Source organism: Diadema antillarum, unplaced genomic scaffold, assembly GCF_040938485.1.
Source record: "Diadema antillarum isolate AM-2024a unplaced genomic scaffold, OU_Dant_1.0 seq00001619_RagTag, whole genome shotgun sequence".
NCBI lineage: Eukaryota > Metazoa > Echinodermata > Echinoidea > Diadematoida > Diadematidae > Diadema > Diadema antillarum.
The window spans coordinates 587,179-606,105 of NW_027272331.1; the positions used below are offsets into that span (position 1 = coordinate 587,179).

The following is an 18,927-nucleotide window of genomic DNA, read 5'->3' on the forward strand; positions in this document are numbered from 1 at the left end:
TTCAAAACCGGTCAAATACGAAACAAAAAGTGGAACATTCTAAATGATGGCCATTCATTGAGTAAAAATGAATTGAAATAGAGCATCATATATGATTTTTGATCACCAATCAGATACGTTACCGCAAATTTACATGTTGTAATGGACTCCTAACTCTGAATTAAATTTATTGTTTTGATCCAATTTCTGTTCAGGAAAAGACATCTGTCCCCCCTAAAGATATTGGGATTTTTCAAGAGGTAAAGATGTTGTCATCCCTTGCTAATTGGTAGAAATTATTTCTGTGTGGTAGGTTGAAATATGCTTTTTGCTGAAATGAAATATAACCTTAAGATTCACTTTGTATTTTTTGCAAATTTCGCTTACAAATAAAGTTTCGAATCCCACAAATCATGCAAAGGGAACGATCCGATCTGGAATTTCCACAGGAAACAAATATGAATTGCTTTCCCGGGGAAATAACTATTGAAAAACATCGAATCACCTTTGGTAACGTATCTGGTAAGATATAAGTAATAATTTTAGTTGTGTATGAATTAATAAATATCACCTGTTTAATTATTTACCTCATGAATTGATGTAAAAATGAATAATGTAAGCCCAAATTAACCATTTTAAACATTGTACGTAATATTTAAACTATATGAAATGTAGTGGAAAAGAGCCCTAAATGTGAAAGCTGAGTTCTTCATTCACAGAATATTCTCATCTTACGTCTGAATGTATTTATCCATCTGACTATAAATATTCATTAAGTTTTGATGGATAATGCAAACAAGGTTTAAAATATATATTTTTGCAGGCACTTAGAAGGAAGTAGGTACAGTCTCTATGAACTCGATGTGCTAAACAGTTGTTTGACCTATGGTAACGTATTTGGCTCATTCCTTTTAATGAAAATGAATAAATAATTGTTCAACTTATCAATGAATCTTGAGTAGTTCTTCATATGTTGAAAAACACTAGAATAAATATGCAACAGAACACTGGAACTTTTCTCGGAAGCGTTTCATAAACTACTTTTTACTCTTTCAAAGTTTGGTAACGTATCTGGCGTACCGTAAATGAATCTGTCGGTGAAGTTACAGAGCAATATCTACTGAATGTTCTTCATTTGAACATAACTTTAATTTTTTATGGAAGCGTCATTCTATGCAGAATTATTTTATAAACACTTTGTTTTACATAACATTATTTGTCACCGTGGGTGCCCTGAATTATACGTAACGTATCTGCTAAATCTGAAAAGCAAAAAACTGATATGCTGAATCTTAGCTTCGTCTTGTAAAATAAACGTTCAAAGTTGTTGCATAGAATATGAAAGTGGCTGGGTTTTATAGAATAGAACTTTGGAGTTTATGAGCACACAACGATTTGTTTGTAAAACCATTTACAATTTCTTTTCAGCATTTTGATTATGTGGTAACGTATCTGTCGGAAAACTTGGCATTAAGTTGTGAGACACTGACGCACAAAGAAAAATCATGTGGAAGTGTTGCTCTTTTTCACCTCTCTGTCCTTTTGGTGTAAGAATATAATCCTGAGGTCCAACAAAACGAAGCATGTAATGTGTAGGGATGAATTTTGACCAGATTTGATCCCCAGAAAGCACAAGACCAATGAGCAAAATTCGGTCACGTATCTGGGGTAACGTATCTGTGGTAACGTATATGGTCGATCATATTATTATGAGAGCGATATCTACCAAATATTTCTCACTTGTACTAAACTTTAATGTTGAATCGATGCGTCATTCCGAGGAGTAATGTATAATATACAATTTGTTTGATATTGCAATATCTGTCGCCGTGGGTGGCGTGAAAAGTATGTAACGTATCTGTCCAAATAAAAGTGTAGAAAACCGATATTTCAAACATTGTACCGTATTCTCAATAAAGAGCTGTTGCACAAAAAATCTAAGTACTTGCAGTGTATGAAGTATATCCTCAGGGTTTCATATACACAGGGTCATTGCATAGTCTTGTTATTTTCGCAATGCTGTAACACTAAAGAAACTGGTAACGTATCTGGCGGTGAATTTGGCGACAGGTTTCAAAAGGCTATAAAAAAAGAAGTCAATAAAAGTTTTGGAACTTTTTGAGTATTGTGATTAGCACATATGATATGCTCATCGTCCATGAAAATGATATTTGGAAAGTATGTTTGTGGACGGAGAGGAGCAATAAAACATAATTCTGAAATAGCCGGCGACACTGCGTTTTGGGGGTCTTAACGAAGTTTAACAGCAAAATTTTATACAAAAAGGCAGACAACCGCATTTGATCGTGTTTATTTTTAACAAATAAAGTCCTCGTGATATATTATAAACATTTAAATAGTATCTAATAGGTTTCAGGGAACCGCAAACTGTCATGGAATGTCGGCGACACCAAAATTCCGTATTTGAACGCTTTTACTGAGAATGGGCCTTTCGACACATGTATCTCGTCTCCGGTCGAGGAATATGCTCTCCTAGCAACTTGCGCCTTCCTGTTGATGCAGGCTTACATACAACACACGGTCGTGTCGGATCGTTCGTATTGTTAGTGGGAGGAACATAAACTGGCCAATGTTGGGATTGTGAATACTCCAGACGAAACAAATTTTCCTTATCGCTTCTCCTTCCAGCTCTAGATGGTTTTGGTCTGTCCTGGCTAAGCAAGTTTCCATGGGCGATCATTTCATCAATGAGATCTAGAACAAATGTCAAATGATCAACCCTCTTATCGACCAGATGGCAGTACACAATATAAGCATTCGTTACAGCAAGGTCATTCAAATGAAAAATCAACTTCTTATACCATTTCAATGATTTCCGCATGTCGGCATACTGGTTAGTAAGAAAGTCTGATAAATCCACTCCTCCCATGTAGCTGTTGTAGTCTAACACAATGTCCGGTTTCTGAATAGGCTCTCCCGTCACACGATCCCTCTTCTGCGTGTCGCTGAAACTGCTGGAGTGGATGGTACTCAACATTGTCACATCTCGTTTGTCATGCCACAGCATTACAAGCAGTTCTTTACATCGCTTGAAAAATGACTCTCCTCGTTTCAACTTTCTGTTTGGTTTTAGATCCTTAGGTATTCCTTTCCTGTTCATTCTTACAGTGCCACATGCATGGGTCTTGCGTTTGAATAGTTCCGTGAAAAGGGCTGGACTTGTGTACCAATTATCCATGAATAACCTGTACCCCTTGTCAAGCAGGCTACTCATCATACCTAGGACCAACTGGATGATGCCTTCACTGTTCTTGCCTGTATACAGACGAAAGTTCCAGGTATATCCTGATGGATCACAAATCTTGTATGCCTTCATGCCGTATTTCGCTGGTTTTCGTGGATTGTATGTCTTGAAGCTCAATCGTCCATAAAATCTTATGAGGGCTTCGTCTATTGCGATGGAACGCCAAGGAGTAAACACGGTGCTGAAAGCCTTGGTTACAGCATTGTAGAATGGCCGGAGCTTGAAGAGAGGGTCATAGTTGGGATCATCACGCTCTTTGGCCTCATCATTGTTGTTGAAATGAAGAAAGCGGAGGAGAAGCTGAAAACGATCTCTGGTCATGATTTGGCCAAAGAAAGGAGTCTGGATCGATTGCCTTGTTGACCAGTAGAGTTGGATTAGCGGCTTCCCGACGACTCCCATGAGCATGCACAGAGCCCAAAAGATGATCAGTTCTCCTGCAATAAGGAAGAAAATGATGAGAAAATTTAAAAGAATCTCTACGGAATTTTCAAATATCAGTTATCACTTCATAAGCAAATGTTTCAAGAGCATTCCTTATACAAATGTACATTTTACACAACACGCTACTGTCCTTTTATTTGGTTTTATTTTGGCATTGATAACCAACTGTGAAGAAATCAAAAAAATATCCAAAAATGCTCTGTATGCACTAAATTCTACAACTTGTACATGTAGTTGTATCCGTATGTACATGTATGTAGGGCAGAATGTGCTGTAGGATACAGTATGGGTCTTCTTGGTACAAACAAATGGATATATCCGACTAAAGGAATATGAATGTACACGATGTAGGTGTACCTACGTACAGCTCTTAAACCAATTAGGAAATAAAAAAAAACCAAAAATATCCTCAAAAACTGTACAGGGCACCACTTCACAAAAGTTGTCAGCGCTGACAAGTTATACAGTAAGTCACTGACAATTACCATAGTAACAGTCAGTGACCAGAGCTTCTCAGCCAATCAAAACAAAGGATTTTACTGAAATTATCAGCACTGACAACTTGTCAGACTAAATCGATGAAACACCCCTCAGATCTACATTTGTACATCGTATGCATGCTATCTAGTACAATTGTACGTAGAAAATGTAGTTATAAATGCAAAGAACTCTACACTGTTTCCTTTGTAAAGAGGAAATAGCGTACTTACGTTGTAGTTGTACTATGACTATGAGTGTTGTAGCATAGTATGTACAGTTCTTATTTTGTAAAATCATGCTCATTCAAATACTATTACTAGTAGATTCTACCTGCAATTTCTTTTGAATGAAATTGCGATAAATGTACAGCTGTAATTTTCTATCTGGAAACTGTAGTGCCTAGACCTTACGTAAATTCACTGACCTGCACTTGTTTTGCTCCATTTCTTAGCTGGGGAAGTAGGAGACGGGGGATTTTCCTTTAGACATGATTCCGCATAACGGTTCGACTCTTCAGCAACTCTTTCAAAAGTTTCATTTGAAATGAACTTGAGGTAACAGTCAAGCGGTGTCGATGATTCGGATAAACCTAATGCTGGATTCACCCCCGGTGTCCCTGTAAACGGGAAATCTTGCGCCCTGTCTGCCGGGTTATCAGTCCAGGAATACTCCACTTCGACACGTCGTCTTTTGGCACGATTTGCCCCAGGCACAGACCCGGGCGCTGCCGGCTGCGCTCCCGTTGCAGCTCCCGTCGCGTCGGCGGATTCACCATCTGCGGCGGAGTCAGGAATCGCATCTTCCTCCTCGTAGATCTCGTCCAACGCCATATCAGTGTCAAAGTACTGCTGCCGGTCTCTTATCGATTCAACATCGGAGTAGTCCTCATCACTAGATAAGTTTACAGATATCCTATCAAACTCGTTGTCTGAATCGGAATCCAAGACGGCTTCTCTTGCGTCTTCTACGCTGAAAAGCGCACGAGCATTTCTCCCTGAACGAGGCATCTTGGATTGTTGTGAAGCAACGACGGTATTTGTATGTAAGCCGTACGATGAACCTTGACCCGTTACGGTTACGTTCGGCTTTAGTCCCCTGCAAGTCAGGGCTAGAATCAGCTGCTGAGGCAAGCGCTTCGAACAGAATCCTGCCGTAAACTCTCCTGTGAGATGTGGACGTGGGCGATCAACACATGGCCGGGCACACACATGTACATGTCAAAGGGGATCCGTGTCAAACCATCGCGCGCTATCGATCTATGCAAAGTATCGATCGGATGTGAGCTCTCTAAGAGAGCGTGCGATGCGCTCGCAAAATCTTCCTTTGTACACATTATGAGCATACTCTAATGAGGGTACCGGATCAGCGAAATCTAATTTCTAGCGATCGGAGCCTCGTAATGCTCCATTGGTCTTCATACGAGTTTCATAACAAGGCAAGTCCAAAACAAGGTTGGAAAAGGTAAATTACCAAATAACAGACGCAATTTTGCTACATGAAAAGAACAGATGTTGAAAGTACATACTTTAATCTCGTCATTACGGTTGTTTTTCTGATTAATACAACGCAAATAAACATGCATTTAGGCCACGAATGCAGACACTCTTGCCTCCATTTTGGGAACCTGGTAAACCAGGTTCCCGTATATCAGCTACCGCCACGGGAACCTGGTAAACCAGGTTCCCGTAGTGAACGGGTTAACACCCACAAGTAATGTCTGTCTATAGCGAATGATGAAACCATGGTTCTTTACCACTCTATAACCTTGCTACACACACTTGACACATTGTAATATTCAAGTACTAACTACATTCATTCTATCACACATAATCTAAGCAAATCACAACACCATGAATGGCACATCCTATGATATGCTATCTAATCACCCAGTATAACATTTTTTCACAAGTAAGAAGGTTGTTATAATTATTATATCATTCGTGCATATACTTTTAATTGTGTTTGATGTTCACTGAAAGTCAAATTGACAACTTGTACCGCTCTGAATCATTTTTTTTTCTTTGATGGAAATCAATAAACTATTGAATTGAATTGTTTTGTTTTATCAAGTTCAATTAATATAATGCTTTCATTTACACACATTAAATGATATTCTTTTCAAACACAAGAGCATACATCTACACATACACAGAATTGCACAAAAAGAATTCATCATTTGAGTGCATTCGAAAACTTTGGTAAAACAGATAAGGTTTAAAACAAGGCTTTGTTTTGCTTCAAAATATCCACATAAAAAAAGGAAGACAATGATACACATGCAATGAAATGCATAGATCAACAGGATCATGTGAAGATGAACTGACCTCTTATCACCATGTTGGGCAATGTTGTACTTGTTGGTGGAAAAGGGGAAAATGTGTCTTATTTGTGAATCAATATCTGGTCATTTAGTAATATTACACACGGTGCAGAAAGGACAAAGGCCTAATGTACAGTCGCGGATCCAGGCATGGGCGCACCAGGCGCGTGCCTTCTCTTTATTTTTTGTTAAAACAAAAGAAATACAAAGAAAAAAAATGGGGGGGGGCGTGTGCGTCCCTCTTTAATTTTGTAAAGGTGCCCCTACTTTATGAAATTCCTGGATCCACCCTGATTTATAAACATTACACCTCTCATGTCGACCTCTTACCACGTGGCAGGGAATTTAAGGTGGGAGGATCAAGATTTTTCTCAACCATCACTCAAGATCAGACTAAGTTCATATTGGTTGATTTTTTCCTAGAACCTCATTCTGTATCTTCTTCTTTCATTTTGTTAACCCTCTGCATGCTTTTGACTGCCAAATGGCAAAGAAACCCCCATAACATTGTACGCACTGTCCAAAGTCCCTGGCACAGAAAAGGTTAATCAACCCACTGCACATGGAAACTTGCTGGGTTCTGTGTAATGTTTTTGGAGGTTTAAGGATCACATGTTTAGCCTTTAAAGGTAGTGTTTGTCATTGGGAGCAGTGATACATAGTGATATGTGTCAGCCAGTTGTGTCACAAAACATCCTACCATACAAAAATTTTGTAATATAGGACTAAAATATAAGGAGATATCAGTATTTTTCCCACTAAACCACAGCTGTAGACCGTTTAGTCTTGAAACATTATTATAATGATTGTTCACATTTTGTATATACATATATATATATATATCAATATTTAACAATGATTATACTGATTCAGAAGTTTACGTTGGTTGTTTCTATCCCTAACTCACATTTCAGAACTATTTTGAAGCACTAAAGCTGAGGCTTTGTTCCATCTGCAAATGGTAGAAAATACCATTAATGTACCATGGACTTTGACCTGCGTACAAGGCTATGGAGTTTTCTCTGTCAATCAGCACTGAAAGCACATTAAGAATTGAAGATAAGGTTAACACATTCCAGTCACAGAGCGCATTTTTGTTAAGCACATCATGCTTAAGTGCTAAACTCCAAGAGAACAACACGACTTTCATAAAAAACCCCTTTATTTGTTGTTGCTGGTAGAGAATAATCCTCCCCAACACTTGTAGATAGTATAGCAACATCATGCATTTCTTGGGAAATGTACTCACAGATTTACAACCAGTCAGTAATGAGCTAGGTATCACAAGCCTTTTTCAAAAAAAAGTTAAGATTTATATCAAACAAAGACGACAACATTCATATTTTAAATGTGTACATCTTCATGATTGTGGAATAAGAAATGAATACACTTTGAGGTTCTCAGTAAAAATCCATGTATGATACCATGCATACTAAACAGAATCCCTAAATGTGCACGAACAGCATTAAAAAAAAAGTATTAGAAGCTTTTGAAAGCGGAGATCAGAATCTAGCAGAACACACAATGAAGTAACCTCCCCCAAAATGTCAGAGCTCGTAGAAAAGCAAACATTCTCAGCGAGAGGAGAAAATCTGAATTCGATTAAGATAAGCCCTGGATGAGTTACTGCCCTTTACCGCTGAACATCATGTTCTATACAACGGAACATTATTTCACTTCTCTTTGTGGATATATCACAATCCATCCACGAATCAACGACGACCGGTAGACTCTAGTACACGCAAGGCAACATATTTGTTTCATAATGGTATTTAACAGCTGGCTTGTCTAGTTCTCTGCCAGGCCGTCTGACTGTCTGTCTGTCTGTCTGTCTTTTGGTCATTCTGTCTGACTATTTGTCTTTCTTTATCGAACCCTTCCTCTTTCTTATTTTCTCAAAGTGATGTATAGTTAACAAAATAGGCTACTTAATATGTACCACGCTAATTTTGTATGTACATCAGCAGACTGGAAATGACTAACCCGTTGAAGATGAGTCCCGAGTATACTCGGGCAGGTGTCTATGGGAAATGCATGCTGTAGCAAAAGCAGTCAGTCCTCAACTGGTTAAAGAAAAGAAGAATTTTTCATTCTTCTGTTATCTACATTTCATGCCAAAGAGAAGTATTTGAGCACAATTTACTTCTCATATAAAGACCATGCTTTCTATGCCATCACTACATAATAGAGAAATTATCTCTCATCTTTTTTTCATGGAAAAGCTAAACCAATTACAAAGAAAAATATAAATTTTGTCATCTTGTGATTTTTCCACTTGAGTTGGATTTACGTCATACACACTACAGAGTAAAATATACAAGAGTCGGGTAATGCATATTGTATGTCGTAATGGACACGAGAGTGAAAGAAACAAGTCAACGGTATTTCCTTCTCTCTTCAGAGAAGGAACAAACGCATACACGAACAGACTCACACGTACGCATGTTTATGAGTGTGTGTGTGTGTGTGTGTGTGTGTGAGGGAGAGACTCACATCGTATCTTGGCGAGCGGTGATGAATGTATCCTCTTGCCAGCCTGGCTGGTCCCTTCCGCCGAAATCTCGCTTTTCAGAACTGGTTCATCACTCCGCTCCGGCGAGGGCCTCCGGCACCCTGGTAGTGATAAACGAAGAAAAACACGAAATGCTGCGTCTAAATGTCATAGCCATGCATCAACCAGGGGTGTGCGTGGAGGGGAAGAGGCATGCAAATCATGGCGGAGCACGATGGGCAAAAGTGGGACATGCATTATGCTCGGTACTTTGCATAAACGGATACTTACTGCAAACATAAATACTGACTCCCTGACTCAGAAGAAGGTATTTCAACTTGTAATTGAAAAAAAAAAAACAGAGCTGTGTCAGGGAAGAAAAATGCAAACAATTTTATAAATTTGGTAAATAAGAACATTTTTCAGAAGGACAGCAAATATCATGATCCAATATGTTCTCCAGCAAGAGGACTTGTACCGATCGATGCACGGGTCACAACCCATATTGTTCAGTGCGTAACAATACATTAAATTGCCAGCAACAAAGTCAAGATGCATTTTTTATTTGATAAATTTTCCTTGGGTACGTAACCTGCTGCTTCCAGTAAAGATAATTCTCCACTGACTTCAAACACATTTCATCCCTTTCCTGTATTGAATGGGGTAACTCTTTACATGCTAAGAAGGTTGCTTGACTAGCTTTAACCCCTTCAGACCTGAACTGTCAGCATCTGCCCATGCTTGTGTGTGAATGCATGTGTATGTGTGTGTGGTTATGGGTGTACCCTTGAAAACTAGTAGATACATTCCTTTGCTTGGTTAATGTCATAATAGGCACCCTTTTCTGCAAGTTAATATTTCAGAAATGCACAAATTTGTCTGAACCAATTAAAATATGGTATAATACTTTCTATTTTCTTCAATTTTTGCATGTTGACATTAAAAACAACCCCTGGATGCTGAAAGGGTTAAAAAAACACCTTTACCTCAAAATGGTTCTTGCTAGTTACTTATACTTGGCAGTCCACTGTATGCATGAAGTTGGAGGCCATAAAAGGAAGAAAAGTGCACGTAAAGTGAACTTTTGTAATATAACCTACAGTTTTTTTTATTTATACTTTCATTGTATATTTCTTTTTATTGGAAAAATTGTTTAGGATAATAGAAAGACAAAGAATTTTTTTTCACAAAATCTGACTTCTTCTGAGATGATTGCACTTCACATTCAAGAAGATTGCATTATATTTCAACTCCTGCATCAACATTTCCATTTGTGGGGCCTACTTAAAAAACAAAGATATGCCAGCCAGTTTGAAAAATAGTTTGGCCAATTGTTCTAGAAAATGTGTCAGGTAGTAACAATGAGATAAAATAAGGGCATCCTTCTCCTCCATTTTTTCTGCTGAAGCAGGATGCTATTTTTTTTCAGTAATCTTATAAGTATGCTACTGACATTGCACACAAACATGTTGCTAACAAGACTAAAGGGTTTATACAGCACAGTGCAGAGCGGAACCTTATAACGCCTCATAAAGAGTCAATTTGGGATAATCATATCAAGATGTCTAGACATGCAGTGAATCTGAATGTAACAAACTTGTGACGCCAATGCAGATCGCTAACATCTACTTGAAGCGATCGAGACTTGGGCGTTGCTAATTTGTTATGAAATATTTGCAAGTATGCAGGAGGTTATCACATAACCAGATTCACTTTCCTAATTTGGTGATGATTGAGCATAAAGATACTCCAAGAAAGTAATGTACATAAAGTGATTATTTGAGGAAGCTATGGTCCCAATTACTGTGTAATTGAAGAGATCAATAACATTTTACAAAAAAAAATGCTGTTTTTATAAGACTTTAACTTGTTAGCATATCAATAAATCCTTAAGAGCATTGGCAAATTCTATTATGATGTTTGTCTGTGCCGTGTAAGAAAAGTTTTCACAACAAATATTTCTACGATATGACATAGACAAATCAAGGCATTCATTTTCTCTCTGGGACAGATTTTGGACAGTGACAATATATGCCATTCAGAATATCCGACGAGACAAAAGTCTGTAAAGTCTATAAATTTGAGTCGTAAAACTTTTTATGGCTGTGGGTATCAAAATATGGGTATACAAGATGTGTTTATCTTCACCAAATGTTAGACAACATCCTCCTCAGATAACCAATTAACCTGGGCAGAAACAATGTTTGCTTGCCTCTGAAAGAGTACCACTTTACATCACAAAAGAATGAAAGAAAGAAAGGACTAAATGTGCAGTGGGTTAATGGGCAGTAAATGGTAAAACTAGAAAAACTGAGAGAACCACAGCCCATCAAAGCCAAAAGGTAACTAAGGACACAGAAATGTGCATGCATCCTTTTTGAAACAATATCTCAGATCCGGATCATGATCTGGATAATTACCACCAAAAACTTATCACCTCTTCCTCTTACTGCCACTGACCCAACCCAGAATTTTCTTCATAATCTGTTCATACATTTCTGAGTGCTAATGCTAACAGATTTCAAAAGAAAAACCAATCAAACAGACAAACAAAGCAACAGACACACAAACAACAATCCTCTTTGGCAAAGGTAATCCCTGAGGATTTCTATCAACTGGTATATCATCCTTTATCAAGTTTTGTTCAGAGGGATTAGCATTTAAGAAACAGAAAGAGAAAAAGGAAGAGATAAAGTGAGAAAGAGAAAGGGGAGATTTATCTATGTGTGTACTACTCCATACAGGATTCATTTAGTAATGAAACTAGGCAAGACCTCTTGGTCTAACGACTATAAATCAAACTTAAGCCTTACGTTGAAGTGGAGATACTCTACTTAAATTATTCCGTGAGTAATGGGTAGGGAGGACTTGGGGAATGTAGGTTGGTGATCAGAACACTCAATGATCTTTGCCTCCTGCAAGTAAGGACCAGAAGGGTATTTGTACTGTAAAAAAAATATAAACATCACATGAACATCCTCCTCATACCTGAGATATGCAGTAATAGTGCACAGCTCCTAAATATTCTCACAATTAACTAAGCACTGACTGATGGCACATTATTTACCTGGTCCTTGATATTGGCAACTGGTAAACAGAGGGTGTAAAATCAAAAAGTTGTTACAATTATGGAAGGTAAAACATTAAAATTTCACACTGTTCCTGAGCACAAAAATGGCAAGTGCAAGGAATCACAAATCTGACATCTAGATCTATATACTTGAAAACATCTTGATATGAGAAATGGTAGAAGCCAGGCTTTGAGGGATCAAAGTGACTTAGCAAGGGAGGGTCTAGCTTGGAGGATTTGAAATTTGAGAAGTAAAATGGCTTCACTCCAGGCTACACAGAGGTTCAAGTTTAATGATCAATCGATGAGACTGCTAGAGGGATTTAGACTTCTTTATTACATCAATGTAAGACAAGAAATAAATCAACATGCCCTCAATTCAGGATATACATAGTACATAATTGCCTTTCATTTATTGGTATACAAACACAGGCACCTATGCTGTTGCAGCCACTATATGCTAGCTAGCTTGCTTTCTTAAATGAGAGTACTGATATTCAGCACGGGGGAGCATGGATTTGCATTTTCATCTTTGGTAATTCACTCAATCCATTGGTTGGATAATAGGTTAGCAAAAAAGGGTAGATATAAAACAAACAAAAAAGTCGGTAGGGACTGAAGTCTCTCAAACCACCAAAAGTGGTAGAGTTGGCAAGTAGGGAGCTGTGAGCAGTCAGATCAGTAGCAGATCTATAGGGGAGGGGTTAGGGAGTTTAGTTTAGGGAGTTAACCCCCCCCTGGGCTGCCAAGTGAAAATGTGATGTGCATAGAAAAACGGCGTCATGTGTCCAGACCCACACAGCATGTCCTTAGCACTCTGTCTCAGGCTCAGCCTCAGATACTAAGTCGCCACTACATGGTTAGGACTTCTCCGCTTCTCAGCTCGTGGACGATGCTCTGCATCCTCAGTGGCTCAACCGCTACCCCTCCCCCCTCCTCCTTAGCAAAAAGCCAGATACACCCCTGCAGATAGGCATTGTAGATGACAGTGGCAGATCCAGGGGGGAGTGGACCGGGCGCGCGCCTCCTTTATCTTTTGTTAAAACAAAAGAAATGAAAAGAAAAAAATGGGGGAGGGGTGCGTGCGCCCCCCTTTAATTTTGTAAAGACACCCCCTCTTTACGGAATTCCTGGATCCGCCCCTGGATAAGGAATCCAAAAGATGACATCACTGAAGAAGAAGAAGAAGTGATCCTGTGTGCTCCTACAGGGCCACAGAGAAGAGGATCTCAGGCAGCTGTGGATGCGGAGTATTCAGGTTATCTGGAAGCCTTATCACCTGCAGCACGTGTTTTTAATATCAGGCTCCAGCCTCGGCGGAATGTTCAAGGGTCGACGGGCCACTGTTACTGCATCATCGTGGGTCACTGTTTGAAGTCCGTTCTCGCGGAAGTGGTGGGCTCGTGTGCGTGATTTCCTTTGCGTGCTGTTGCGCCTTGTGGAATTCATTGGAATACTGTGTCTGTGTCTGTCTGTTTGTGTGTGTGTGTGTGTGTGTGTGTGTTTGTGAGTGTGTGTTTGTGTGTGTGTGTGTGTGTGTGTGTGTGTGTTTGTGAGTGTGTGTGTGTGTGTGTGTGTGTGTGTGTGTGTGTGTGTGTGAGTGTGTGTTTGTGTGTGTGTGTGTGTGTGTGTGCATGTGTGGAGAGAGTGAGCTTATGCCAACAACTTTTTGAGAGAATCATCACACACTGCCTTCTATTTTACACCCTGTATTGTTTATCCTTCTTTCTTTAGGAAAGTAATATATCACCGTAAGACAGGGCCATTGGCTCGTATGATATTTTGTTAACCTTTATAAAAGAAAAAATTTCCACATCTGCTTTTCAATGAACCCCTCTTTTTTTTTCTTTTCTCAGAGCATGGTTAATATAACATGTGAAAGTTGGTTTGTAAAAATATACATATTCTTTTTAATACATACATTTGTAATTACCTCTTACTTTCATAGTTCACTCAACTTGTCCGTTCTCAAGATCATTTGTGATTTTTTTCAATTACATTCTGTGAAAGATAGAAATGAAATGAATAGAAATGAAATTGAACTGAATCTCTGAACTTTCTACAAACCTATACTGTAAACGTCAATATTTTCGCGCGATTAATTTTTCGCGCTGAGCGGCTCGAAAACATATTCGCGCTCCACAGCGGGTTAATACACAGTCTCTGTTTTCATCCAGCGATGCCAGCGTACGATAAGCGAAGTAGCGAGCGGCACGAGTGCGAGTACAAGCGCTCTACTACGTAGCACATGTGTATTTTACTCGATACATGTACTGTAGTACTAGTACTGTAGTCGCGGCCGGGGATGTAGCACACCAATCGGCCATGGGCTCGGTGCGTGCGGTGCGTGCGATGATACTGCTATATGCGTTAACATGTCTGTACTACGTAGCAGTATCATCGATGAAGCGTACACAATTCAGGCCGTTCAAAATGTGCATAGAAAATTTCGAAGATATATTCGCGCGTTTTTGAATTCGCGCTAGCCGAACGTAGCGCGAAATCCGCGAAAATTAATGTACCGCGAAAATTTCCACGTTTACAGTATTTGTCTACATCTTACCATGATATGCTCCTGAGTACTGCATCCCCAAATTATGCAGAAGAGGGCCTTCCCTGTTATGCACAACTGTCGACATTGGACAAAAAAGGGCACATGAACTGCACGGCAAATGAATGATTTCATTACATCGCTAGCTTCAACTCGGTCCTTGTACTGTGCAAAGGTAAATGGAAATGAAGGAGTTTGTCTATCAAAAGATTAGTGGCTCCTATTCATGTGAAACATCTAATATGCCCACATCCTTCAAACCCTAGGGTTACCTTCTAAACACCTGCAAGCCAGCCACAGCAGCTGCAGCAGGCTACCCAATACCGCAAAGTTGCAGTTAGTGACCACGAAAGGGGAGCATGGATCTTTGTACATGCAAGATCTGACCATGTTCACATCACAAGGTTGGTTGTTTTCAATGATGGGAGCTTGAGATTTTTGCGACGTGGACGTTCAGAGGAAAAAGACATCTCCAGCGCATGCACAAAATTGCTTATCAAAATCGATCTATCCGTATCTTGCGTCGTCTGAGTTTTGACTGCGCATTCTGGGCCATATTTACGTCCGCTCAATTCATGACGCAGAGAGCTACTTGATGTAATGATTCTACGGGGGCGCCATTTTACTTTTGATAGGTTGTGTCGTCACATAATCTAAAGCTACTTTTCAACATGACGCAGGGAGAGAGGAGAACGGCCAATGCAATCATTGTTGTAAATGTCCGCGTAGCAAATCTAAAACTCACTATTATCTTTTGTGAGGTACATGAAGTTTGTCCTACTAGGCAAATCTGACTGAAATGCTGAACAAAAGACTTACTCTTGGTTTCTCTATACACACAACCATGATGGTATCTGGGATTTTTCAGTCTGTGCTCCCCCCCATTTTTTTTTGGGTGCACGTCACGAGACCGACACCCACGAGTCATACAGCCGACCAGTCATACATCCCACGAGTCATACAGCTCACAAGTCATACAGCCCATGAGTTCGACACTAAGCCAACAAGGCCCATGAGACCGACACATTTCGCGCCGTGTTGTATCCGTCGAACTCGTGGGCTGTTTTTACCTAATGTCGAACTCATGGGCTGTATGACTTGTGAGCTGTATGACTCATGGACCTGTTTTCAATGTTGAATTCGTGGGCTGTACCACTCGTGGGTGTCGGTCTAGTGGGATGACCCCCTTTTTTTTGGGGGGGGGGGGAGGGGCAATCTTCTAACACATGTTTAGGAAAAGGCTTGAGATAGTTGAATTGTACAACAAAGCATGATCTGTTTTCATCCACAGCTCCCAGAGTTCTCTAGTCATAAATGCATTTGTTTATTACATCCTCCTATCTGAGGCATCTGTTACCCATGGATGCCCGGTAGGAAATTCACCCTCTTCTTTCCACGTTTCTTTCCCTCTCCTTCAACTCTTTCTCTCTCGCAATAAGACAGGAAAACCCCTAATTTGCTTTCTACCTGATATATTAAAACACTGTCAGCATTACTGATACCAGCCCATGAGTATCCGCCGGAGCGGCGGGGCGCGCAAATTTACGAGATTCCGGGAATAGCGATCGCAGACGAGCTGACAAGATCAGCCAGTGGTAATGAAACCAAAACACAAGCGTGACGGCCCTTTCCATTACATATCTTCCTCCCCCCCCCCCCCCCACCACCCCAACCATACCTTCTTCTTCTTGGTCTTTGTATCATCTGTTGTTGTCGTAGTTTGTTTTTTCTAGTTTGTCCATCCTTATGAAATTGCAAACGGCCGATAAACCATCTAGTTCGTCAGCATGTCATTCTCACCTGAGGGTCGTCCCATTATGAATCCTTACGCACACAAGCTCAGCTGTATCAACACGGCTACCTGACCACCCTTGCGCCACCAAGGGCTCATGTTCCATCGCCATGGCGACAGAGCTCGGGAGTAGGTCACTGCCAGAATGTTATTCTGTCAGACACGTTGCAGGAAAGCAACAGCACGCATTCATCATGGCGCAAATGTATTCCTACGTGTGCGTGTAGATGCCATGAAAAGATAAAGCATTAACATCTCATTCTTTAAACAGGAAAAATTGATCATTTATTCCTTCCCCATAACAGTGTCAATGGACTAACAGGTGGGATTCCTTTGAATTCTAAGTTAATCCATTGCCTGGTAAATTGGTTGCAAAGCCTGCAAAGAATTTGTTTTCACCAACTGAATGGGTCAATTGAGGGGTTGGCCTTAATTAAAAAGCTCATATTGTAGTCTCTAAAAAGAGGTTTTTAAAGCAAAGATAAAGGCATTTTTTTTTTTAATGCATTGAAGACTAGTCCCAAGAATACACAGGCAGGTGTCTTTGAGAAACGTGTGTTAGAACAAACTCAGCTCATCCTCAATGGGATAAAAGCGGCTAGTATAGTGCTCGGATAGCTTAGAAAAAAAGATTAAAGAATAAAATGTAGAAAGATTTATTGTCTGTGGAGCACAAGAGACAGACACAGCCAGGAGTAAAGTTTCGGCAGAATGAAATTACAGATGGTGATGCTCATTATATTATATGCATCATTTGTAACCAACATATACATATACATACATATAAAGAAGGAGGGGCTGTTGACAGTTGAGACAGAATTATAAACATCAGGCAGGAAAAATGTGCATTTTAGGCTATTTCCCCACCAAATTGGCTCAATCTCAGAGCCATTTTTTCTCCTTTCCAAATCCAATCATCTCATGACAAAGAAACGTAGCTCCCGGAAAAGAGGAAGGATGGTTGGCCTATTGTGCCATGGTACGTCGTCTCTCAGCTCAAATTTTCCCCCCTTAGATACATCCGTCAGCACTTAACTCTTTCTACTCCTATACACTCTTATAATCCATCACAGAGCGCTACAGCATACTAGGCTCAGCATACAGGAGTTTTGCCATTACCCACATGCTGCACAGGGTAAAAAAAAAAGATTATGCAGTAGTTACAAGACAGCTGACAAGGTGTCTAGCACATGTGCAACTTTAATCTAGACCAAATCAGAGCCCCTTTCTGAGTTCATATCAGGCTGAAAGAAGTTCTAAAAACCTGTCAAGCATTGTATGATGGTAATTTTTTGTTTGCTTGGCCAATGAAGAAGGATGAAATTTATTTGAAAGGCACAATTACAGAATGTCTATATAATAATTATAGATATGATTCCAATTGATATTAGATACAAAACCTTTAGTTTTTTCAGACATATATTCGTCTACTTTCTTTGTTTGCTTTGAATATTGACAAAATTGGCTAAAATGTTATGATTTCTTTTTATATCTTACAGAAAATATAAAGTATTTTGCATACAAATAAACCACATTGTAATGCTTTGGGTTTTCTGTAGAACCAAGTATAAAAGCACTTCTAGTAATTTGAGTTTGATTCTGTAACATAATCTCCTGTATTTGAGCAATAAACCTTTAAGTAACATTGCATTCCCAAAACAAATGTGCAATTGATTCTGTGGTGCTCAAACAAAACAAACAGAGGTCTTCTTTTTAAAAATCCTTGCAATAATTTGCAATGTGCAGTATGTGTTTATGGCAAAAACATAATTTTCTTTGAATTTTATTTTTGATAGATTCCATGGTGCAAATGGCACACTCTATCCACACACTCATGGTGCCCACGGCCAAGCTCTGGTCATTCATTAGGTATGCGCAGTTTGGTTGAGATTTTGAGTGTTTTTGCTTCCATCCAAATTATTTTTTATTGGGGGAGGAGGGGGGGGGGGGGAGGACTACCTATAAGTGGTGGCGATTGAAATAAATTTTTCCCTTTTTTTTGGGTAAAAACTGACAACTCTTGTGTGTGAATGGACCTGACAATTATGTGATCACTTGCCCCATGTGTTGCAAATTCCACAGAAAATTATTGCAAATTCACCCATGGTCGTATACCCTGAACTCTCCAAATCAGCAAATCTTTTCAATTTAAGCAATGGATGTTGATTCAGCCATTGGCAGTGCAAACCTGGTGACTTCTGCGCAAAGAATCTTAAAGGGGCATTCCGGACGATTTTCATAATTTCACATCAGGTAGTACATAAATCAACAGCTTCATGTATTGATTTGTAGAATTTATTGTGGTTCTTGAGCAGAGAAACAGTACTTTCAAAAACCTTAAACAAATTACACTGAACAAAGATGATGACATAGGAGCCTCACATATCTCAGAAATGTAGCAGTGTAATTCCATTACAATACTGCATGCTTGCAAGTTTACCTGTGTGTAATCTTTGCATGCCTTCTTCTTTTGTGCTGCTTCTTTGAGCCACATCTCATGCATTCTTATGGTGAGGCTGCCATGTCAGCATCCTT

The 18,927-nt window shown here is 39.5% G+C and overlaps 2 protein-coding genes across 2 annotated transcripts in view; both read right to left on the bottom strand.

The window, feature by feature from the left end:
• The window catches only part of LOC139711151 (potassium voltage-gated channel subfamily KQT member 1-like), a 321,837-nt gene that overhangs the window by 249,426 nt on the left and 53,484 nt on the right, over positions 1-18,927 (bottom strand). The window contains exon 2 of the mRNA XM_071623068.1: positions 8,982-9,101. The gene's annotated coding sequence lies outside the window, so the exon portion shown is untranslated. The remainder of the gene's footprint in view (positions 1-8,981; positions 9,102-18,927) is intronic.
• Positions 1-18,927, bottom strand: part of LOC139711160 (piggyBac transposable element-derived protein 4-like) — a 52,685-nt gene that overhangs the window by 1,745 nt on the left and 32,013 nt on the right. The window contains exons 2-5 of the mRNA XM_071623077.1: positions 8,982-9,101; positions 7,485-7,523; positions 4,593-5,330; positions 2,429-3,681 (exon numbers count right to left, since the gene is read on the bottom strand). Of these exons, the coding sequence (XP_071479178.1) occupies positions 2,429-3,681; positions 4,593-5,330; positions 7,485-7,523; positions 8,982-9,101 (2,150 nt within the window). The remainder of the gene's footprint in view (positions 1-2,428; positions 3,682-4,592; positions 5,331-7,484; positions 7,524-8,981; positions 9,102-18,927) is intronic.